At 49.7% G+C, this 23,932-nt stretch overlaps 1 protein-coding gene across 4 annotated transcripts in view; it reads right to left on the reverse strand.

Moving 5' to 3' along the window:
- SLC4A11 (solute carrier family 4 member 11) overlaps positions 1 to 23,932 on the reverse strand; it is a 257,806-nt gene that overhangs the window by 195,482 nt on the left and 38,392 nt on the right. For 2 of the 4 annotated variants that reach the window (XM_081020746.1, XM_081020745.1), the window contains exon 1: positions 2,085 to 2,419. The exons of the other annotated variants lie outside the window; for them this stretch is intronic. In XM_081020746.1, coding sequence (XP_080876872.1) covers positions 2,085 to 2,286 — 202 coding nt within the window. In that variant the 5' untranslated portion in view covers positions 2,287 to 2,419. Of the gene's footprint in view, positions 1 to 2,084; positions 2,420 to 23,932 lie in introns of those variants that run through there. 4 annotated transcript variants of the gene reach the window in all.

Below are 23,932 nucleotides of genomic sequence, written 5' to 3' on the forward strand. Positions count from 1 at the left end.
ATCCTAACACCCATATTTTTCTTTGCAATTTTGCCCAACGTGCAGATTTTGCAAGTGATTTCCCCTAATACAGTGCATCTTCCTATGTTTTTCTCACTAATATATGCATTCTTAAGCACACATTCCCATAATATGCACATTTTTTATGGTTACAGAAGTGCAGATTTTGAAGAAGAGTTGCATTTTGTTTCACATATCGCTTCAGGACACATGGATTAATTAGATTTGCATGCAAATGCAAACAAGGCCCAATTCCTTTTTCTATCCCTAATCATAATACAATTCGTTACTCTTTAGAAGTGACAAAATACCTTTCTGCTTTCGGTATTATGAACCAAGCTAACAAAATCAAAAGGCCTTTATATTTCAGATGTAAGATGAAAATAAATTGCTTACATAGCCCACTAAAAGCTTTGCAAGCTTGAACTTTGTATTCCTCGGGCAGCAGAGTTCAGACCGAAGAAGAAAACAGAAGTAGAGACTGATGTGCGTGCATCTGCACCTGTCCAGATTCTGCATTCTTCTATTTGTAAAAGATAAACCAAGTCTTTGTAGGGCATTAGAAATAGGAACTGGTCCAAAGATATGTTATCTGTTACGATCTGATCCACAAAACAGGGCCAAAATAATTACTAATGTTCAGTTCTTTTTGTACAATTCCCAGTGCGTCACAGGGACACGGGTGATGCTGTGGGTTAAACCACAGAGCCTAGGGCTTGCCGATCAGAAGGTCAGTGGTTTGAATCCCCGCGACGGGGTGAGCTCCCGTTGCTCGGTCCCTGCTCCTGCCAACCTAGCAGTTCGAAAGCACACCAGTGCAAGTAGATAAATAGGTACAGCTCCAGCGGGAAGGTAAACGGCGTTTCCATGCGCTGCTCTGGTTCGCCAGAAGCGGCTTAGTCATGCTGGCCACATGACCCGGAAGCTGTACGCCGGCTCCCTCGGCCAGTAAAGCGAGATGAGTGCCGCAACCCCAGAGTTGGTTATGACTGGACCTAATGGTCAGGGGTCCCTTTACCTTTAATGTTCAGTTGGGAAATGGTGGGCTTAAACTTTTGGGAGGAACAGGTGAAGCACCTGATTGAAAAGCGAGTTCCTCCTTGGACCAGATGCTCTCAAGGAAATGTAACGTAAAGGTAAAGGGACCCCTGACCATTAAGTCCAGTCGTGGCCGACTCTGGGGTTGCAGCGCTCATCTCGCTTTACTGGCCCCGCTGGAGTGGTACCTATTTATCTACTTGCATTCTGACATGCTTTTGAACTGCTAGGTTGGCAGGAGCTGGGACCGAGCAACGGGAACTCACCCCGTCGCGGGGATGTACACACCTGTAATAAGCCAGGCTTCTAGGTTTGCCAAATGATTTGGGGAAACGGCAGCAGGAGGGTCTCTAAAATGTGCTGCTGCAGCACCGAACTTCTACTTTCCGGGGTGCAAAGAATGAAAGGAGCAACGAAAGTGCCCCAGCTGAAGTGGGTTATATAAAGCTCCCTTCGTTCAACGCAGAATACATCAGCAGATGCTCGGAAAGCGGCTCTCACCGGAGGAGATAAACGTAAATCTCATCCAAAGCCGTATTGCCAATTCTCCCGTGCAAGGGCTGAATTTAAAGCTTCGCCATCCAGGGTCTCCTTGTCAACATCTCCTTTCTCTTTCCCTCCATGCTATTTCGCTATGACTCAAACCGAGGGAATGCATTCCTGCTATTGCCGGAGGCATCCTTCGCTAGATAAGGAGGGTAGTTATTTTTAAAACGGAGGGACAATAAGAGGCTCCGAGTCCAAGATTTCCTGCTCTTAAACATAAAGTGCAGAGGCACGACGCATATTCAGAAGCAGCAAAAAGGATGCTTGAAAATAGCCTTAATTGCATCTGGAAGCCACAACACAAGAGCACTCTCCTTTTGAGCACCACAACCAGAGGGGGAAAACAGAGTCATGCCCCAGTTACTGAAACACACACAAATATTGGTTTCATTTTTTTCAGAACAAAAAGCATGTCACTATTTTTTTTCTTCAAATTACTTCCCTCTCTCTCTCACGCACTCACACACAAATATTGAAAAATGGGAGGGATTTCACTTTACCCGAAATTGTCACGAACATCGTGTCACGGAGCGCTGGGACCCACGGCGCATGACGGTTGCAACTGGCGACCAGAGCGTGTGCCCCAAACAGCGAGAGGCAGCCTAACTTGCCAAGCCATCTTCCGTGCCGAAAGATGGACCCAAGAACGCAAGAACTGTCCTCATCCTCAGCCGATGCCCACAAAGCAGATCGGCCAGTCATGTGCAACTCAGAGCCGTGTGCGAGCTCTGCTCAATTCTACTTCCGAACATTGAAAACAATAATTGTGAGAGCCTGGGATGTGGTTTCGAGAAAACTTCAGACTTCAGAACGTCGCCTTTTATCTCTCTGTCACAGCCTTAACAGCTGTTGACAGGTCGGAAACAGCATGCAGAACGCAGCGAACACTTGGTACATGCCAGCCTCAAACGACACTGAATCAAGAAGGGGATGTGTGACGGAAAGCATTTTTTTAAAAGGGGGTGGGAGAGAATCAGAAGGTTTTGCTTCCCCAACTCGTTGAAAGAACAGCACCGTAGGTTCTCAATTCCTCTCATTCCACATGACATACTTCATGTTAAGAAAGTGCATCAGAACTGCGCATGCATTGCTGAAAATAATTTAGGTCTGGAGACCACGATGGTTGCCTTCACCAACAACGACGCTGAAGTCCTGCTCTGCTGCTGCGCACAGACGACATTTATGACTTAAGATCTGGTACCAATTGTTTTTAAATGAAATAAGCCTTTGTAACGTAATTGTTAGGGATGCGGGTAGCACTGTGGGTTAAACCACAGAGCCTAGGACTTGCCAATCAGAAGGTCAGCAGTTCGAATCCCGCGACGGGGTGAGCTCCTGTTGCTTGGTCCCTGCTCCTGCCAACCTAACATATCAAAAGCACATCAAAGTGCAAGTAGATAAACAGGTACCACTCTAGCGGGAAGGTAACAGCGTTTCCATGTTGCTGCTCTGGTTCGCCAGAAGCGGCTTAATCATGCTGGCCACATGACCCGGAAGCTGTACGCCGGCTCCGTCAGCCAGTAAAGTGAGATGAGCGCCGCAACCCCAGAGTCGTCCGCGACTGGACCTAATGGTCAGGGGTCCCTTTACCTTTACCTTTAACGTAACTGTTGCCAGCCAACCCAAATGGGAACGAATATTGTGCCGTTTCTATGCTTTGCTCACACTCGGCACCCGATATTGGAGGGCACAATGCGAAAGAAGCAGGTCTGGCCTGATCCAGGAGACTTGGATTGAGACCCCGATTTCGCCTACTTCGTCCTTTATTGCAGGGGTGGCTCACCTCCGAGCCTCCTCACGTGGCTGGACTACAACTCCCATCATCCTTGGCTACTAGCCCATGCAAGTTGGGGGTGATGGGAGTTGGAGTCCAGCAACATCTAGAGAGCCATGTTAGTCACACACACACACACAGTACGAGCTTCAGCTCTGTCCTACACCGCTTTGTCAGCTTCTACCACGGCTTCAACTATGAACAGGGCTGGCCTACAATTTATTTAAAGAGCTGGGCCTTTTCTGTGGTGGCCCCCCAGTTGTGGAACGCTCCTCCCAGAGAGGCTCGCCTGGCACCACCATTGCACGTCCTTAGGTTCCAGGCAAAAACATTCCTCTTTCCCCAGGAATATTAAATAATCTGTGAAAGTGTGCGTGACTATTTTATCATTATTATGCTATCTCTCAATATGCCTTTTATTATGTTTTTATTACTGAAGTTCTGCAATGTGTTTTTAATGTTGTACACCACCCTGGGATCTTTTGATAAAGGGCAATATATAAACTGAATAAATATAAATGAACAACAGCACAAGACTGCCAGCAAATCACACGGATCCTTGGACTACATAATATATTCAGATCGTGTTCTGCTAGAGGCAAGAGCGCAGAGTGCTTGTGGTTCCGGGGAGTGAATGATGGCAGCGATCGCTTGAGCACCATCAACTGTTTTAAGTGAGGAACTATTTAAATGCACTCCAAACTGCTTGACACTCCGGAATCAAAAGCTCCCATGAATGCAGAACAATCCCACTTCTGTGCAAGTTCACCCTAAAGCTGAAACTTCCAGAAATAAAAATTTTAAAACCCTGTGGTTTCGTTTAAGTCTCACCACAACAAAACTGGTCTACACAGGATTTTGCCATCAAAGCTCTTATGGGCCAGGCATGTTTTTCCCCTACATAAGATGAATGCCAGCTATTGAGTGCAGAACTGATTTCATGCTAATTCAGAAATGGGAAGAGCGGCACGACATGGGCAGCAGAAGACCCTTTGGGACTGGGGGGTATTGGTTGTTCTCGTTGATGTTGTGCCATGCATTTTTGTGGTTTTACACTGTAAACCGCCCTGTGATCTTCTGGTGAAGGCTGGAATATAGATATTATTATCTTTAAAAAAAGAAGTGCCAGAACTCGCCATGAACACCTCTCCGGTTCTCTTAGAATGGCAATGGCACCCACCGGAGAGGTGCTGTAACTAAGGGGCTTCACCGATCAAAACCAAGGCTGGGATTGTTGAGAGAAGGCAACAGAAAGCAGAGACTGCAACTAGCATGAAACGAGTGTGCTGTGTCTGCCCTGCCAAGGCTCACAAAATGCATTCCTGGTAAACAGACACATTTCGTAGAATATTAGAATCATAGTCTCGTAGAGCTGGAAAGGACTCCAACCTGACCTAAATTTGTACTATGACTCAGTCTGCTTAGATTGGTTGAAAGAGTGGATAACATTACAAGATGGAGATCTATTGGATTTGGAAGGGTTTAACAACCGTTATGGGTGGCATGCTTATTTAGGATATGAAAAGGTGAAAGTCCACAGGGGATTTCTTAATCACATCATAAGGAAACCAATATATAGAGTATGGGTAAAATACAAGGAATTACTGGAACCTAAGACACCCTGGAGGGACGCGGGTGGCGCTGTGGGTTAAACCACAGAGCCTAGGACTTGCCAATCAGAAAGTCGGCGGTTCAAATCCCCGCGACGGGGTGAGCTCCCGTTGCTCGGTCCCTGCTCCTGCCAACCTAGCAGTTCGAAAGCACATCAAAGTGCAAGTAGATAAATAGGTACTGCTACGGCGGGAAGGTAAACGGCGCTTCCATGCGCTGCTCTGGTTCGCCAGAAGTGGCTTAGTCATGCTAGCCACATGACCCGGAAGCTGTACGCCGGCTCCCTCGGCCAGTAAAGAGAGATGAGAGCCGCAACCCCAGAGTCGGTCACGACTGGACCTAATGGTCAGGGGTCCCTTTACCTTTACCTTAAGACACCCTGGTGGATTTCACCTTTAGAAGCGATAATGGTAAAAAAGAAAAACATGGAACAAAATTGGGCTATATATAAGGATTTACTAAAGGAAAAAGGACTCCAAGCGTCCTCTAGTCCAACCCCCTGCAATGCAGGAATCTCAGCTAGATCATCCATGAGATGACCCATTCAACCTCTGCTTAGAAACCTCCAACGAAGGAGAGTCCACCATTTCCCAAGGGAGTCTGTTCCACTATCCAACAGCTCCTACCGTCAGAAAGTGTGCTGGTCCCGGGGGTAAGGTACCTTGGGTGTAGCAGAGTCCACACGAAGAGGGGCAAGGTCCGAGGCAGAGAGCCGGGCGGGGAACAGGAACGCTGGAACAGGAGGCTGTGCAGGGAACAGGAACACCGGATGGTCGGGAACAGGAGGCCAAGCAGGGAACAGGAGTACCGGATAGTCAGGAACAGGAAGCCGAGCAGGGAACAGGAGTACCGGATAGTCAGGAACAGGAGGCCGAGCAGGGATCAGGAACACAGGAAGGTCCGAAGCCAACAACGACGTTGCTCCCGCAACCTGGGGCCGGGCTGACTGGGCTTTTATCCTCTTCTAAGGCCAGGGGCGGTCCCGGTCCCCAGGAGCCCCGCCTCCTCTGGCCTTAAGGCGAGCACTCCTCCTGGGGGCAACCAGTTCCCTTCGCCTCTCTGCCCTAAGCCTCTGCAGATCAGGAGAGGCCGAAGGGTTACTGGGCCCTGGAGGAGGCTCACCTGTGGCCACTGAGTCGTCAAGCCCCTCTGGGGCCAGAAGGGCTTCACCTGGGGCCAGCTCCTGATGCACTGCCACAGGTGCAGGCTCTTCAGCATCTAGGCCTTGCCCCAGTTCAGCCGGCCCTGGAGGCGGGGACTCCTGTGCAGGCTGGGATTCCTCTGTTTCATCCTCCGAATCGGAATCCCAGGCCATCACACCATCCCCCCTCCCAGGCCCCCCCCTCAACCGAGGGTCCGGACCCGGCTTGCCGGGGTACGTCGCGTGGAACTCTCGGAGGCAGGCAGGTGCGTGGACATTGGCCGCTGGTTCCCAGGAACGGTCCTCCGGTCCGTACCCCTTCCAGTCAATGAGATACTGCAGCTTTCCCCTGCGGTATCGGGAGTCCAGGATGCGTTCCACCTCGTACTCAGGCTCTCCCCGAACCAACACTGGCTGCGGTCGGGGACGGTTCGGGTGGAACTCGTCGGGTGGGGCCACCGGACTCAAAAGGGACCTGTGGAAGACCGGGTGAACCTTCAGGGTTGCGGGTAACCGGAGACGGAATGCCACAGGAGAGATTTGGTCTACGATAGGGAACGGGCCGGTGAAGCGGGCGTCCAACTTCCGCGAAGGTCGAGAGGGGTGGAGGTGGCGAGTGGAGAGCCAAACCAGGTCACCGACGCGAAGTTCCGGCCCCACCTGGTGGTGGCGGTCGGCCTGGGCTTTGTACGCTTCCTTGGCCTGGTGCAGTTGCTCCACCAAAAGCTGTTGCTGGGACTGGAGCTCTTGAAGCCACTCCGTCACCGCCGGGACCGCGGATGCCGGCAGCACCTCTGGAAACAGCCGTGGATGATAACCATAACTGGCCTGGAACGGGGTCTGCTGGGTGGACGCATTCACCGCGTTGTTATAGGCGAACTCCGCCAATGCCAGGTGGTCGACCCAGTCATCCTGCTGGTAGCTGCAGTAACACCGGAGGTACTGCTCCAGCACCGCGTTCGCCCGTTCCGTCTGGCCATCGGTCTGTGGGTGGTAGGCTGACGAGAGGCAGACCTCTGTCCCGAGGGTCTGGTGTAATGCTCGCCAGAACCGGGATGTGAACTGAACGCCCCGGTCGGACACCACGCGCTCAGGTAGTCCATGCAGGCGGAAGACATGCTGAAGGTACAGCTGAGCAGTTTCCTTGGCTGTGGGTACAGATGGACAGGGAGCGCAGTGCACCATCTTGGTGAAATGGTCGGAGAAAACCAGAAGGCAGGTACAGCCACGAGACGAGGGTAAGTCCACTACAAAGTCCAACGAAACTGTGTGCCAAGGGCGCGGTGGAACTGGCAATGGCTGAAGTAGGCCGGGGGGTCGCCCGGTAGGTCCCTTGGCGCGCCGGCAGACATCACAACCAGCAACGTAGCGAGCCACGTCAGCCTTCAGGCGGGGCCACCAAAACTCACGACTGACCAGATGGGTGGTCCGATACCGTCCAAAGTGCCCTGCTGCTGGGGCATCATGGGCCATCCGGAGAACCTCCAGCCGCAGTGGCCCTGGCGGGATGTACAGACGACCGTGGTGCAGCAGGAGGCCCTGATGCAGGACCAGCCCCGGATACTGTGGGCTGGACCCTTCAGCCAGCTCCCGGAGTCGTTCCTGGGCCCAAGCGTCGACCCGCTGCTGTTCCCGCACCCGAACCTGCAGTGGCTGCGCCTCCTGGGTGGCCAGGAATGCAGCCGGAGGTAGGATCGTGGTGGGTTCTGCTTGCTGTACCGTGTCTGTGTTGTCTTCAGGTTTCCGGGACAGGGCATCCGCCTTCTGATTCTGAGAGCTAGGGATGTAGCGGATCCGGAACTGGAACCGGGAAAAGAACAACGCCCACCGGATCTGTCTTTGGTTCAGCTTGCGGGTGGTCTGGAGGTACTCCAGGTTCCGGTGGTCGGTTCTCACCTCCACCGGATGTCGTGCCCCCTCAAGATGGTGGCGCCAGACCTCAAAGGCTACCTTGATGGCCAGTAGTTCCCGCTCCCACACAGTATAGTTACGCTCCGCTGGTAGGAGCTGGCGAGAATAGAAGGCACAGGGTAAGAGTGGCGCTTCAGGACCAATCTGTTGAGACAAGACGGCACCGAGAGCCGTACTGGAAGCGTCGGTCTCCACCACAAAGGGTCGAGAGGGGTCAGGATGTTGTAAGATTGGTGCCCTCTGGAAACAGGCCTTCAACCCCTGAAACGCCTCCTCTGCCTCCTTGTCCCAGGAAAACGGCGTCTTTGGGCGCAGTAGCCGGGTCAACGGGGTGGTGCGATGAGCATAATCAGCGATGAAGGTCCGGTAGTAATTGGCGAACCCCAGGAAACGCTGCAGGTCCTTGCGGTTCCGGGGTGCCGCCCATTCTTGAACCGCTGTCACCTTCCCCGGGTCCATTTGCACCCCATCTGGAGAGAGCCGGTGACCAAGGAAGTCCACAGTCCGCTGATGGAACTCGCACTTGCTGAGCTTTGCGTACAAACGGTGCTCACGCAAGCGCTGCAGCACGGTCCGGACATGTCCCTCATGGCAAGCCGGGTCACGGGAGTAAATCAGTATGTCATCCAAATACACCACCACGTACTTGTCTAACAAGTCCTGAAACACGTGGTTGATGTAGCGTTGGAACACAGCAGGCGCGTTGCACAAACCGAAAGGCATAACCAAATATTCGAACTGCCCGTACCGGGTCCCAAACGCTGTCTTCCACTCATCCCCGGCTCGGATCCGAATCAAGTTGTAGGCCCCCCGGAGGTCCAGCTTGGTGAACACCTGTGCCCCTTGCACCCGCTCCAGCAGCTCCGAGATAAGGGGCAAGGGGTATCGGTCTGGGACGGTAATTTTGTTCAGGGCTCGGTAATCATGGCAAGGGCGGAGTTCCCCACATTTCTTCTTAACGAAAAGCACTGGTGCCGCGGTAGGCGAGGTGGAAGGCCTAATGAACCCACGCTCCAGGTTCTTGCGCAAGAAGTCCTGCAAAGCCTCGCGCTCTGGCTCTGTTAGGGAATATAAGCGACTCACTGGTAAAGGCGCTCCGGGTTGGAGGTCTATGCCGCAGTCAAAAGGCCGATGCGGCGGCAGCTGGTCTGCCCCCCGTTCCTCGAACACGTCCTGGTAGTCCTGGTACACGGCTGGGAGCGTGGGTGCTGCCTCCTCTGAGGGCGCGGCCGCCAGCGTTCCGGATTGAGCATGGGAACATGGGTCTGGGAAGTGCACGGTCCGTTTGACCCAGTCAATCTGAACGTTGTGGGCTTCCAGCCAGTCCATCCCGAGCACCAGGGGGAAGCGGGGCATAGAGGCAATGTCCAAAGTTCGCAACTCCCGGTGCTGCTGGAGACACAGGACCAGGGGCTGGGTCTCCTGAGTAACGGCACCTGAACGCAGAAGTCGTCCGTCAATCGCTTCCACCTGGACCGGTACTGGCTTGTTCCGAAGTGGCACCTGATGATGGGCGGCAAAAGCAGCGTCCATATAGGAGCGGGTTGCCCCTGAATCTACCAAAGCATGGGTGAGGATCCAGGGCCCACCTGGAGGGTATAAACGTACCGAAACCATAAGATGTTGCAAGTCCATTGGTGCGGGCCCATTCTGTACGGTTTGGGACCCCCGGTAGCTAGGGCCATCAGCTACTGGGGTTGGCGGTTTCCCTGCAGCTGGCGTTTCTCAGGGCAGGACAGAGCGAAGTGTCCACTTCCGCCACAGTAAAGACAGAGATTTCCCTCCCGACGCCGCGCCTTCTCTGCGGGGGAAAGGCGTGGCCGCACTGCCCCGAGCTGCATAGGCTCCTCCGTTAAATCAGTTGTGACCGTGGGGCTGCCGGAAAAAGCTGGTGCCGTGAACTGGAAGTGTCGGCGACCCCGGGCCTGACGATGATCCTCCAACCGGTCGTCTATTTGTAGACTCCGTTGAATGAGAGTGTCCAGCGTGGTGGGGCGTTCCATTGTGGCCAACTGGTCCAGTACCTCGTCCGAAAGCCCTTCGAGATACTGGTCCCGCAGTGCCGAGTCATTCCAGGTCAAGTCCTGTGCCAACAGCCGAAACTCCGTGGTATATGTGGCCAAACGATTGCAAAACCCCGTATAGTCTGCCAGCAAGGGGGAGTCTTGCCTGAGTAGCGGCAACGCCCACTTGGCCGCCTGGTCCTTTAACAAACTAATCAAAAAGTGCACCTTGGTGCGGTCGTCAGGAAAGTTCCGGGCTCGCCCCTGAATATACAGCTTGGCCTGGGCCAGGAACATGGGAAAGCTGGCCGGGGCTCCATCAAATTTCTCAGGCAAAGCCACTGGGTACTTGCCAGGAGCCGGGGCGTCGGCCCCAGGAGCCGGTAGGGCTTCCAAGCGTTGCTGAAGTGCCACAACCGCGTCGCTGAGCTGCTGCACGGTGTGAGTCAAGGCCTGGTTCTCCTGGGCCAAAGCCACCAGTGCAGCCGCCTGTTCAGCCATGGCCTCTGGCTCTTCCCGAACGCACCCCTACGAAGGGGAAGTGCGGGTGTGGCGGGAGCAAACTGTGCTGGTCCCGGGGGTAAGGTACCTTGGGTGTAGCAGAGTCCACACGAAGAGGGGCAAGGTCCGAGGCAGAGAGCCGGGCGGGGAACAGGAACGCTGGAACAGGAGGCTGTGCAGGGAACAGGAACACCGGATGGTCGGGAACAGGAGGCCAAGCAGGGAACAGGAGTACCGGATAGTCAGGAACAGGAAGCCGAGCAGGGAACAGGAGTACCGGATAGTCAGGAACAGGAGGCCGAGCAGGGATCAGGAACACAGGAAGGTCCGAAGCCAACAACGACGTTGCTCCCGCAACCTGGGGCCGGGCTGACTGGGCTTTTATCCTCTTCTAAGGCCAGGGGCGGTCCCGGTCCCCAGGAGCCCCGCCTCCTCTGGCCTTAAGGCGAGCACTCCTCCTGGGGGCAACCAGTTCCCTTCGCCTCTCTGCCCTAAGCCTCTGCAGATCAGGAGAGGCCGAAGGGTTACTGGGCCCTGGAGGAGGCTCACCTGTGGCCACTGAGTCGTCAAGCCCCTCTGGGGCCAGAAGGGCTTCACCTGGGGCCAGCTCCTGATGCACTGCCACAGGTGCAGGCTCTTCAGCATCTAGGCCTTGCCCCAGTTCAGCCGGCCCTGGAGGCGGGGACTCCTGTGCAGGCTGGGATTCCTCTGTTTCATCCTCCGAATCGGAATCCCAGGCCATCACAGAAAGTTCTTCCTGACGTTTATTATTATTATTTATTGAGTTTATATACCGCCCCATACCCTGAGGTCTCAGGGCAGTTCACAGAAAAGATGACAACATATATAAACAGAATAAAAACAACAACCTAATAACACACACAGCCCAGAAAAGAGCCACATTTTAAAAGGGCATCAGATGTCAAACTGATCAACCAAAGGCCTGGTTAAAAAGGAACGTTTTTGCCTGGCGCCTAAAGGCGTACAATGAAGGTGTCAGGCGAACTTCCCTAGGGAGAGCATTCCACAGACGGGGAGCCACTGCAGAGAAGGCCCTGTTCTCGTCTTGCCACCCTCCTGACCTCTTGAGGAGGAGGCACTCAAAAAAGGGCCTCAGAAGATGATCTCAGGGTCTGGGTAGGTTCATATGGAAAGAGGCGGTCCTTGAGGTATTGCGGTCCGGAGCTGTTTAGTCCTTCCTTGTAAGGTAAAGGTAAAGGGACCCCTGACCATTAGGTCCAGTCATGACCGATTCTGGGGTTGCGGCGCTCATCTCGCTTTATTGGCCAAGGGAGCCGGCATACAGCTTCCGGGTCATGTGGCCAGCATGACTAAACCGCTTCTGGTGAACCAGAGCAGTGCACAGAAATGCCGTTTATCTTCCCGCTGGAGCGGTACCTATTTATCTACTTGCACTTTGACGTGCTTTCGAACTGCTAGGTTGGCAGGAGTTGGGACCGAGCCACAGGAGCTCACCCCGTCGCGGGGATTCAAACCGCTGACCTTCTGATCAGCAAGTCCTAGGCTCTATGGTTTAACCCACAGCGCCATCCACGTCCCTTCCTTGTACCTTTAAGCTATTGGTTTGAGTCCTACCCCCCCCCCAGAGCAGGAGTAAAAAAAAAGCTTGTTCCCTCTTCCATGTGACAGCCCCTGAGATACTTGAACATGGCTCTCAGTCTCCACTTTTTCAGGCTAAACAAACCCAGCTCCTTCAACCGTTCCTCATCAGGCTTGGTTCCCAGACCCTTAATCATCTTGGTTGCCCTCCTCTGCACACCTTCCAGCTTGTCAGCATCCTTTCACAGCTACAGCTCTTGCAGCGGGTCCTCAAAGACACCCAGCGCATCACGATAACCATCAAATGCACATGCACTAGAACACACTTCGAAACATGATACCTGAAGGCAGCTGTGCAAGACCTTGGCACGACTGTGCTCAGTGATCATCGAAACAAGGTGTGTCTGACTTGCAGCAGAAGAGAACGCCCTGGACTGCAATGACAAACTCGCTGCCCCCATTTATTAAAATGGGCGTCTTTTGAATAGTATCGTCAGGTGCTTATGCGACGAGTTCTTGCAACAGTCATTAGCAAACCTGAAAGTTGTTACTATGCGCTGACACTATTTAGTCTTCCTTGTGCCTCGCCCCATCCTGAAGACTTGGGCAAGGAAGCTAGTGCCCTACTGATGTCTGGGGAGCGGCAGGAGGAAATAACCCCACATGTTTAGGGTCAAAGTAGATTTGAGGCTAATTGCTCGAATGGAATTAATGCGCACATTCCTCATTTAATGTAACTGGTACCCAAGAGCCCTGAACAATCTTGGCACCACAACAGGCAGCGAGTATTTAAAACGAAATTTAAAAAATCTCTCCCTCCTTGCCATGATCCCAACAAAAATAGCCTAAAGGAAGACGCCATTTTTCATTGCATATTTTTAGGCGCCAGGCAAAAGCATTTCTCTTCAACCAGCCGTTCGGTGTCTATGGCCTTTTAAATGTGCTGGGGTATGCGTGTTATTGGTTTGTTTTGCTTTCATTTCATTCTGTATTTTTGTGTTTTCGTTTTGCACTTTTTATCTGATCTTCAGATGAAGCATAGTATACAAATTCAGCAAAGAAGTAAATAAAATGTTTGCATTTCAAGGTAGAGAATGAAACTTCTTCATCTCAGGATTGTGGGTTCGAATCCCATGTTGGGCAGAAGATTCCTGCGTTACAGAGGTGAAATCAATTTAACATCTGAAGATTAAACGGCACCAAGCTATTTCGGCAGCGGAGGGGGGGGGCAGAAATCACTGACCTGCCTTAACATGAAACAAACTGATGCGAATTACAATTAAAATAAAAAGCCCTTCGCTGAATGGGGCAGTAGCTGGAGGGTGGGATTGAAGTTGCTAGGCGATAACAATTATACACTTTGACGCTGCTCACAAAATCCAGCACACAAGGACAACGAAGTGAATAGTGATTTATTAAGTGGAAGCGCGAGACTGTGTGCATTTATTGAGGAAATCATCTCTCCCCTTTCTTCTGCCTCTCCAAAGCAGATTGTGAATTCCTGGGGTTTTTTGTTTTTTCTCTCCTAAGCCTGCTGTATTTGTTGTCACGATGTTAACAAGAACATTTTTAAAACTCCCAAGGCTGTAGAACCTTAGATGACTCCGAAAGATATCCAAGCGTAGAACGTACTTGGTCCTTCAGCCTGGAGGGCAAATGTGGACCCCCAAACCTATCTCTCTCTCTCTCTGGCCCTGGGACCACCCCCAGGCTGCCCCCCCTTCCCAGACACACCCTTTGCTGGCCTTTTTTTACACACCCCTTGAATGTTGTTTTTTTCCAGAATGGGATGTGTCAGACTCTGATAATGTCTCTTGCTGGCCTGGGCATAGAATGGAGAGGGGTGTGTTAGTCAAAACCAGCCTCCTCTTGTACAAAGGTAAGCATTGCATTCCTTGGTCCACCCCCTTTTGTCTCTGACCTCACCCACCCCTGGCATAGAATCACAGAACTGGAAGGGACCCTGAGGGTCATCCAGTCCAACCCCCAGCCATGCAGGAATCTAAGCGCGTGGTTCTCCCATCCAATCTGAAACCGGACCGGACTGTCACAGTCTGGTCTACGGGCGATCGAAGTCCCAGCTGAGGACGTCGTCGGGACCGGGAGCAAGATGGCAGGGTGGGAGCAGGAATGAGAGTCCAGAAGCCAGGGGTCCGAGGGTCAGGAAGCAGAGAGTCACAAAGTCAAGGGTCCGAGGGTCGAGAAGAAAGGAGTCACAAAGTCAAGGATCCAAGGGTTGAGAAGCAAGGAGTCACGAAGTCAACAGTCCGAGGGTCGAGAAGCAAGGAGTCACAAAGTCAAGGGTCCGAGGGTCGAGACGCAAGGAGTCACGGAGTCAAGGGTCCGAGGGTTGAGAAGCAAGGAGTCAAGAAGTCAACAGCCCAAGGGTCGAGAAGCAAGGAGTCACAAAGTCAAGGGTCTGAGGGTCAAGACGCAAGGAGTCACGGAGTTAAGGGTCCGAGGGTTGAGAAGCAAGGAGTCAAGAAGTCGAGGTCTGAGGGTCAAGAAGCAAGGAGTCACAAAGTCAAGGGTCCAAGGGCCAAGAAACAAGAAGCCAAACACAGCAAGGCAGGAAACGTGTTGCTGTGATAAAGAGCCGAAGGGAAATGCTGACCTTATATCCCTTCCCGGCTCTTGCCACCAGGTGCAGCGAGTTACTAATCGGCTTCACCTGTGCAGCCACGCCTTGCCTCTCCAGAACAAACTTAGGAAGGCCCCTGTCCTGCAAAGCCCTACTGGTCACAGGGCCTGGCTCCTGCACACACTCCTGACACGGACCCTGCTTAACTTTGAAAATGTGCCTGCAGTTTTAATGCTGTGCCACTAGGAGGGTGGCTTCTTCAAAAGCTTGCCCACCATTTTGTGATTCATTTATTTATTTGCCCTAGTATGCCGAAATATCCACAAGTATTAATTTTGTTAGACCTGTAATATCCAAGGTATGTACCAATAAAGCCCATTCGCGCGCGCCCCCGCCGAAAAAAGAAGTCCTTAATGAGGCATTTCTCTCTTCCCAGAGGTGTTTATCACTAGTTATATTGCTCATTAATGTCTACATTCTCCTTCTCTGTAGTCGCGCAAATAACAGCCGCAGTCTCTCATCCTTTAGTTAACAGCCAGAAAAGTAGGAGACGCAAATCCATCAAAGCCCTGTTCTCTTCCTACTTGTCATCTTTATGAACTCCAAGGGAATGATGTGTAGATTTAATGAGATCCTGGTATTTTAAGCAGAGATTGGGTGCTTTTGCTGATATTCTTGCATTGCAAGGGGGGTGGACTAGATGACTCTCGGGGTCCCTTCCAACTCTACAATTCTATGAAATATGGGCAAAGATTTTTTTTTTTAGTTTTTATTACACTTTCCAAATTTATACCTATCATTAATTTCACAATTATTTTAACGTTTCAAAGTTTGACTTCCTTCCCCCTTTTTCTGCAGTTCCTTGTTTTTTAAAATCTTCTGCATATCCAAATTCATTTAATTTGCTCATTTAATTACCTAAATATAAACTCTTACGAAACCGTGGGTTATTACAATAATCCTCCCAATGTTTTTACCTGTTTGCAATTCATCTGTAAGTATTTGATAAACCATTTCCATTCCGTTTTTTGTTGTTTTTTTAAGTTTGTTAACTTGCTTTCTTATCTTCCGGTGAGTTTTGACATTTCTGCATATTCCGTAAGTTTTTGAATCCATTCTTCCTTTGCTGGGACTTCTGCTTCTTTCCATTTTGGGGAGAGCAGCATTCTTGGTCAAATGTAATCCAAGGATACTCTGATCATGCCATCCATCGGTCAGATCTAGATTCCCCCCCCCCCCCCCCAGATTTCCTGGTGTCTGCCCTGGGCAAGCAGGGAGGCTATAGAACGAAGAAAGAGTCTTCAGTTCAGAGACTAGACCTTTTCAGAGCCTGAAGCTCTCTGACAAGGAGTTGCAGCCTGGAAGAGGCGGTCTCTGGAGCGTTATGCCTCTGTCTCAGTCAACTCCCAACTTTTATCAGAGCTCTTTGCTCATTCGGAGCTGTCCGTGGTCCAGAAACATTTGTCCAGCCTTGCCTGCTTCCTGCATTTCCCTGCGTCTGTGGGAAATGACAGAGATCAGAATCGCAGAACTGTAGAGTTCGAAGGGACCCCAAGGATGATCTACCCCAAGAATATTTTTGCCCACTGTGGGTGTGATGGCCTGGGACTCGGACTTGGAGCCAGAGGAGTCTCAGTCTGCACCGGATCCTTTGCCTCAGGCTTCATCTGAACCAAGTCTGGGGCCTGATCCTGAAGAGTCCCAGTCTGCACAGGTTCCCCTGCAACAAGCACCAGCTGGGCCGAGTCAGGGGCCTGAGCCTGCCCTGGCTCCAGATGTGGGGATTACCTCGTTGCCTTCAGCTGGGCCATCACTTACAGCTGCTCCACTACCGGTTGGGTAAGGGGAGGCTGAGGCGGCCTCTGGGTCTGGTAACCCACCGACGTCTCCCGAGCTGCAGAGACTCAGGTCTGAGAGAAGGAGAGACCTGAGTACTTGCAGGAGGAGTGCTCGCCTTCAGGCAAAACAGGGAGGGATCAGGACCGGCCGTTACCCCGACAAAGATAAAAGGCTGTCGGACCCCACCCCAGGTTGCAGGAGCAACATTGCTGTATGCCAGATCCTGTACCTGTCCTTGCCTGGTTTCCTGCCTTGGCCCTGTCAGACTGACTCCCAGCAGAACCTGCGGATTCTGGACCGGTCCTGGACCGCGTTTCACAGGTTACCCCCACGCCCAGCACAGTGGGGCTCAAACCCGCAACCCTGAGGACAAGAGTGCCCTGCACTACCAACAGAGCTATCCCAGTTGTCGAGAAATGATGGCGATCTCTGCATTGCAGGGTGCTGGACACTTGGGGACACTTGATTCAACGAAAACCCAAAATTGCACCCAAACTCGGAGAGACAGACAGAAAGAAAGAAAGAGAAAGTGATCTTCTTCTCTTTGCATGTTCTTTGCAGAAAGAATGGAAATGTGTCTGAAAGAGCAGATTCCTCCTCAATCCCAGCCCCAAGAACGGAACACGACTGCTCACGGGCAGAAGGGAGCCAGAACTTTCTAGAAAGGCCCAGTTTTGGTTTGCATAAGCTAGGGGGTGCATAGCTGAGGTCCAACTAACATCAGCATTAGCCAACTTCTGACAATTGTGGGATTAGAAGCAAGGGGGGGTGAAATTCAATTCCATTTGCATTTAAAGGCAAACCTACCTAATCTACAGGGATGCGGGTGGCGCTGTGGGTTAAACCACAGAGCCTAGGACTTGCCAATCAGAAGGTTGGCGGTTCAAATCCCCGTGACGGGGTGAGCTCCCGTTGCTCGGTCCCTGCTCCTGCCAACCTAGCAGTTCAAAAGCACGTCAAAGTGCAAGTAGATAAATAGGTACCACTCCAGTGGGAAGGTAAACGGCTTTTCCGTGTGCTGCTCTGGTTCGCCAGAAGCGGCTTAGTCATGCTGGCCACATGACCCGGAAGCTGTACACCGGCTCCCTCGGCCAATAAAGCAAGATGAGCGCCGCAACCCCAGAGTCCGTCACGACTGGACCTAATGGTCAGGGGTCCATTTACCTTTATGACAGTTATTCTCTGCACCCCCTCCCTCAACTCAGAATAATAATGCCACACAGTCTTTACTTCTGTCCTCTGTCTCCCAACATGCCACAACTGCAGGCACTTTCTAACTTGCTGGATTGCTTCCAATAAATATTATTGTTTCTTCCTCCTAAGAACAGTTCTGTTAGCAAAGAGCATTGTGAGCTTTGGGTGTTTCCAGAAGGAGGCTGTAAGCACACCTTGCCCAATGCAACCAGGAAACCCAGGAATTACTTAGAATTTTAATCTGGGTAAGGAATGCATTCCTTTTTCTGGCTGCTGCACTTTTTGTTTTGTATTAGTGTTGCCAAGTCAGTTTTCACTGGCATGCAGGATGTTCCTCGCCAGAAACTACCCACGGCAGCCAAGATATCAAGCCACACTAGTTCTTGAGAACTGTAAGAGAGACAAATGCACACACATATTTTGTTATAGGAAATCTTAACCGTGTGTGGTAGAAATGTGTCTGGGTCAACTGAAAAGCTCATTTTTCTTTTTCCTGATTACTTACATTGGACTTTAACTTCTGTCGGCTTGGTTTTTAAAATGAAACTGGCCCTTAAAGAAGGATGGGTCCAATGTCCTCTCTGGGAATTATTATTATTATTATTATTATTATTATTATTATTATTATTATTTACTAGCCCTTCACCAGCAGGCTCCAGGGTGGGTTACATTAATTTAAAATTCCAACTTGGAAACAGTTAAAACTGAATTAGCCTATGTCAGGAGCAGGGAATCTGCGTCTCTCCAAATGTTGCAGAACCACAACACACATCATCCCTCACCGTTGGCCAGATTGGCTGGTGCTGATGGGAGCTGTAGTCGGGGGTGGGCAAATAATACGTCCGTTCTGGTCCGTCTCAGTTCCTCATCTTTCTCTTCTTAATTTCAGGTCTCCACATTTCCTCACCAGTTTGCAATGAAAACATATAGCTCTCATGAAAATTCATTGGTGTGCAGAACTTTCTTTATGTATGCTACAACAGCAGCAAGAATACTTATTGCAAAGCATTGGAAGACACAAGATCTACCCACACTGGAGGAATGGCAGATGAAACTGATGGACTATATGGAATTGGCGGAAATGACTGGCAGAATCCGGGACCAGGGAGAAGAGTCGGTGGAAGAAGATTGGAAGAAATTTAAAGACTATTTACAGAAATACTGCAAAATTAATGAATGTTAAAATGATGTTGGATTGAAATTAAGTGGTTTTGAGCGGTATAGGTACAAAAGAATATGGTAAAATTGGTTTTTAATATGTAAAAATTTAATGTTATAATATATCAAGATTAAAGATTGGGATTAAAAAGGAGGGAAAGGAATTGCTGGATTAACAAACTGAATTGGAATACAAAAGAGGGAGGTATGAGGAGGTCCGGGAAACAAGTAAACGTAAAAGAAGTGAAGAAAAGATGGAATTGTTTTTAACTGTTTTTTCTTTTTTCTACTTTGTCTTTTTCCTTTTTATTGTTAATTTTTTTTTATTAATGTGATTTTTCTTCTTTTGAAACTTTAATAAATATTATTTTTTTAAAAAAATGAAAATTCATTGGTGTGAATTTATTCCAATACGCACATTTTTGCAAAGCTTCCCCCCTCCTAATATTTATGCATTTCAGTACGTCGTTTTCACAAAGGCATGGACTGCCGTACATACTTTACCCTAATAAATGTCTTTGGCTTTTGCGTCTTTCTTGGTCGGAGAGCATCACTACAAAATTCAGTGAATTTCGGATGGCTTCGTGTTTGCTTCGCACAGTGTTTCAGAAAGTGTAGATTAGGTCATTTGCAAAGTCAGACTGTGCATACATAGCAGTGACCAGAGGAGAAATGTCCACTGGTATAAGACCCCTGGACAGTTAAGCCCAGTCAAAGGCGACTTTGGGGTGCAGAGCTCATCTCACTTTTCAGGCCCAGGGGGCCGGTGTTTGTCCACAGACAGCTTTCCAGGTCATGTGACCAGCATGACTAAACCACTTCTGGTGCAATGGGACACTGTGATGGAAACCAGAGCGCACGGAAACAGCATTTCCCTTCCTGCCTCAGCGTTACCTGTTTATCTACTTGCACTGGCGTGCTTTCAAACTGCTAAGTTGGCAGGAGCTGGGACCGAGCAACGGGAGCTCACCCTATCGCGGGGATTCAAACCACCGACCTTCCAGTCGGAAAGCCCAAGAGGCTGAGTGGTTTAGACCACAGCGCCAGCCGCTTCCCTAATGACCGCTGGGAGGACCGCAGAGAGAAGAAACGCTGTGATGTTCAATTGCTGTTAATAATAATAATAATAATAATAATAATAATAATAATAATAATAATATCTTTATTGTCATTGCCCCCTTCGGGGACAACGAAATTACTTGACTGCTCCATAAAAACTCTAATTAATCAATACAGTATAATACAGCAAGGGAGATTAGATGACTTTCAGAGTCCGGGCTTCCCATTCAGGGCCGAGATCGCTCTGGAGAAGAAGCTGTTCTTAAGACGGCTCGTTCTTGTCTTCATCGTCCTGTATCTCCGTCCCGACGGCAAGAGCTCGAAGAGACAGTGACCAGGATGCGATGGATCTTTTACTATGTCCAGTGCCTTCCTATGGCACCTTGTGGCATAAATCTGCTCTAAGGTGGAGAGTGGCCAGCCAACAATGCTCTCTGCTGCCTTAACAACCCTGCACAACCCCATCCTGTCCTGGGTAGTACAGCTTCCGTACCACACACATAAGCCATAAGTGAGCACGCTCTCAATGGCACAGTGATAGAAGGCAGGCTAGGGGTTGTTTTTTTTTAAGTCTGGAACGGATTAATCCATTTTGCATGACTTTCTACAGGAAAACGCACCTTGGTTTTAGAACGCTTTGGTTTTGGAACGGACTTCCGGAACGGATTAAGTTTGAGAACCAAGGTACCACTGTAATTCCTTCCCTTCAAAGAATAGCATCGTGATATTTTTATGAAAAGGGCCATCACCGTTTTAAAAAGCAGGCCAATAATCCAGCAGAGATTCTTTCCTAGCTGGGCAGCGCTATTGTCATTTGCATGCCAAAATCTCCCCCCCCCCCCAGACTGCTGTATATTAAAACACACCAATTGTGCCGACTGCGAAGGCATCCTCGGCTATCGTTGAAGGAGGGACCTTCCCTGCAAGGCATTGCATTTTCATCAAAACAAAAAAGGGCACCAACTCGGCAGCATTCATTTCCTTTCTGTGGTCAGAAATTATTCCCCCGCTCCTGCGAGAACAATGGAAGTGCAAAGAGCCAGGGTGTCCTTCCTTATGATCAACATTACGAAACCTCCTTTGACAAGATTTATGTGCTGTACATCTTGGATTGGTGCAATTTAAGTGAAAAAGCAATACAAAAGAACCCTCTCTTTTTTAAAAAAGGAAAAGAAAAAGAAAAACCAACCTCTTCCTCTATATAAGCAATTTTTAAAAAGCTGACATTTTGTGCATTATGCAGAATGAGCAGAGAAGGAACTATCAGTAGGGATGAATGGATCTGTCAGTCTCTGTTGCTGTTTTTCAGTTTAGTTCAGTTCTCTACATTTCTTCATCGGGTTTGCAACTTTCTCTTAACGTCCTCATAAAAATTCGCCAGTATTTTGGTGCAAATTTCTCCTCGTAGATTTATTTAGGTATGCAGTTGTATCTGACATGCATGCATATATTTAAGCAATATTCCCCCAATATAATGCATTTTGCATGTTCTATAGCATATATATTCAAAAGCACACTTCCCCATAATATATAAATATATAGTATTTGATTGAAGAACTGTGCCACAAAATTTGGGGGAGTGCAAATTTCAGAGGGTGGCTCACATATTGTTCTGGAAGACGTGAAATATGTAGGTTGATGTTAAAAGCCTAACCAAATTTATTTCCCGTCCCTAATGATCAAGCAGTGGTTGGTGGGAGCCTGTTCAATGAGGCCAAATTATTCAGGAGCAACAACTGGTGGGTCTCTTGTTTTTAGGAGCATGTATGCAAGGAACATGTATGCAAGGATGTCTTATTTTTCAAATGATGGGCTATGATTAAAGGGTAAAGGTAAAGGGGATCCCTGACCATTAGGTCCAGTCGTGACCGACTCTGGGGTTGTGGTGCTCATCTCGCTTTATTGGCCGAGGGAGCCGGCATACAGCTTCCAGGTATGTGGCTAGCATGACTAAGCCGCTTCTGGTGAACCAGAGCAGCGCATGGAAACACCGTTTACCTTCCTGCTGGAGCGGTACCTATTTATCTACTTGCACTCTGACGTGCTTTCGAACTGCTAGGTTGGCAGGAGCAGGGACCGAGCAACGGGAGCTCACCCTGTCGCGGGGATTCGAACCACCGACCTTCTGATCGGCAAGTCCTAGGCTCTGTGGTTTAACCCACAGCACCACCTGCATCCCAAGCTATGATTGCTTCTCAGTTAAACATCTGCCTAGTTTAGATGGCAACTTTGAGCCAGGTTAAGAGCTTTGAGAACTTAATGAAAAGTCCCTTGATCCAGGGACCGTCTACATATATATTGTCCAATTCTGACCGCTTTTTCTTAAAGGTGACATGGACCATTCATAATGTAAGACTATTCCTCACAATTGTGAGCAGGGCAGTGGGACAATTGTCTTAGAGGAGTTACAACAATTAACTATACCATTGTTCACTGCTCCTGCTCCGGCTGCACAGAAAAAGCAATTTGGTTCCTAAAATTCATTCCGATTCTGCAGATAAAATATAACAGATAGAATTCTACAGGATGTGGTATTAATGTGTGAAAAACACAGTCCCTATTTTCCAGGGACATTCCTAATTCATCCTGGTACCTCTGGATGCGAATGGCATCTGTTCCAGTGTTCCGTTCGCATCCTGAAGCGAACGCAACCCGCGTCCGCGCATCTGCAGTCGCGATTTGTCGCTTCCGTGCATGCGCGTGACATCATTTTGAGCATCTGCGCATGTGCAAGCGGCGAAACCCGGAAGTAACGTGCTCCATTACTTCTGGGTCGCCATGGAGCACAACCCGAAAATACTCATCCCGAAGCTACTTCAACCCGAGGTATGACTGTATAGTAGGCTGTCCCTGTTTCCGATGGAGAAATGTTGGAAGGTATGCAGTTATCCAGCCCCCAAGCTGTCTGAAGGCAATCCTGTATAGGGAAGGTTTAACATTTAAAAAATGTTTAATGTTTTATTATGTTTTTCTATATGTTGGAAGCTGCCCAGAGTGGCTGGGGAAACCCAGCAAGATGGTCAGGGTACAAATAGTAAAATTAACGTGATGGAATGGGGTGTCCCTATTTTCATCAGAGAAATGTTGGAGGCTATGAAAACAGTCCAGATCCAATGATCCCCAGATGGTGGAGACTTCAGGAGTTATCCTGGCCCCCAAACATCTTCACTTGGTCGCAAGTGGCTGGGAGCCAGGTGCAAAATTCACCTGCTGGATTTTGAATACTGATGTCGCAGCTAAACATGCCTTGGACCGATTAGTCAGTGGACAGGCTAAATGTGATACTGGGGTGGGGGTGGCAAGAAAGATGAAAACATATATCATGGACGGGGGAACCTGTGGCCCTCCCAAAGGTGCCGGACTATCTGATCAATAAAACGAACAGGAACAAATTTCAGTTGCTTAAAAGGTGAAAACAAGGCAAACCTGAAAATATAGCCCCTTTGTTTGCAGGCAGATTAAGCAATGCTAATAGACGACACTATTGCTATTTAATGAGCATTCTTGCAAGTGACCGCAGTGCCTGGAGACAGGCAGCCAAGTCGTGTATCCACAACAATGACCAGAGGAGGAATGACTGCTGGGAGGAGCGCAGAGAGAATAAACACCCTGGTGCATCTGCAACAGCACAACCGGACACCTTCACCTGTGGATAAGAGTAAGGTCAAGCTGTTGGACGGTTGCAGAGCCTGCTGTGACCATAGAGACCGATATGGGAGAGACATGTTTTGTTGCAGCTGGGGCAGACGAAGGCATCCAGTTGTGCTGCTGCGGCTGCACTAAGGCATTTCTCAAATAGCAGTCAAAATAACACAGAAAAAAACCATATTGTATTGAGGGAAACTGCTTGCGAAAATGATTACATTTGGAGAAACGTACATTAACATGCACTAAAATGTCTGTGAATTAAAAAAATATATATATCACAAGTGGATGAGAAAATGTGGAGAACTGGAATTAAGATTGGAAAAATGAATTACCCAAGTTGACAAAAGCATCCATCCCTCTCTACGCCC

Source organism: Podarcis pityusensis, assembly GCF_964106645.2.
Source record: "Podarcis pityusensis genome assembly, chromosome: 9".
Classification (NCBI taxonomy): Eukaryota; Metazoa; Chordata; class Lepidosauria; order Squamata; family Lacertidae; genus Podarcis; species Podarcis pityusensis.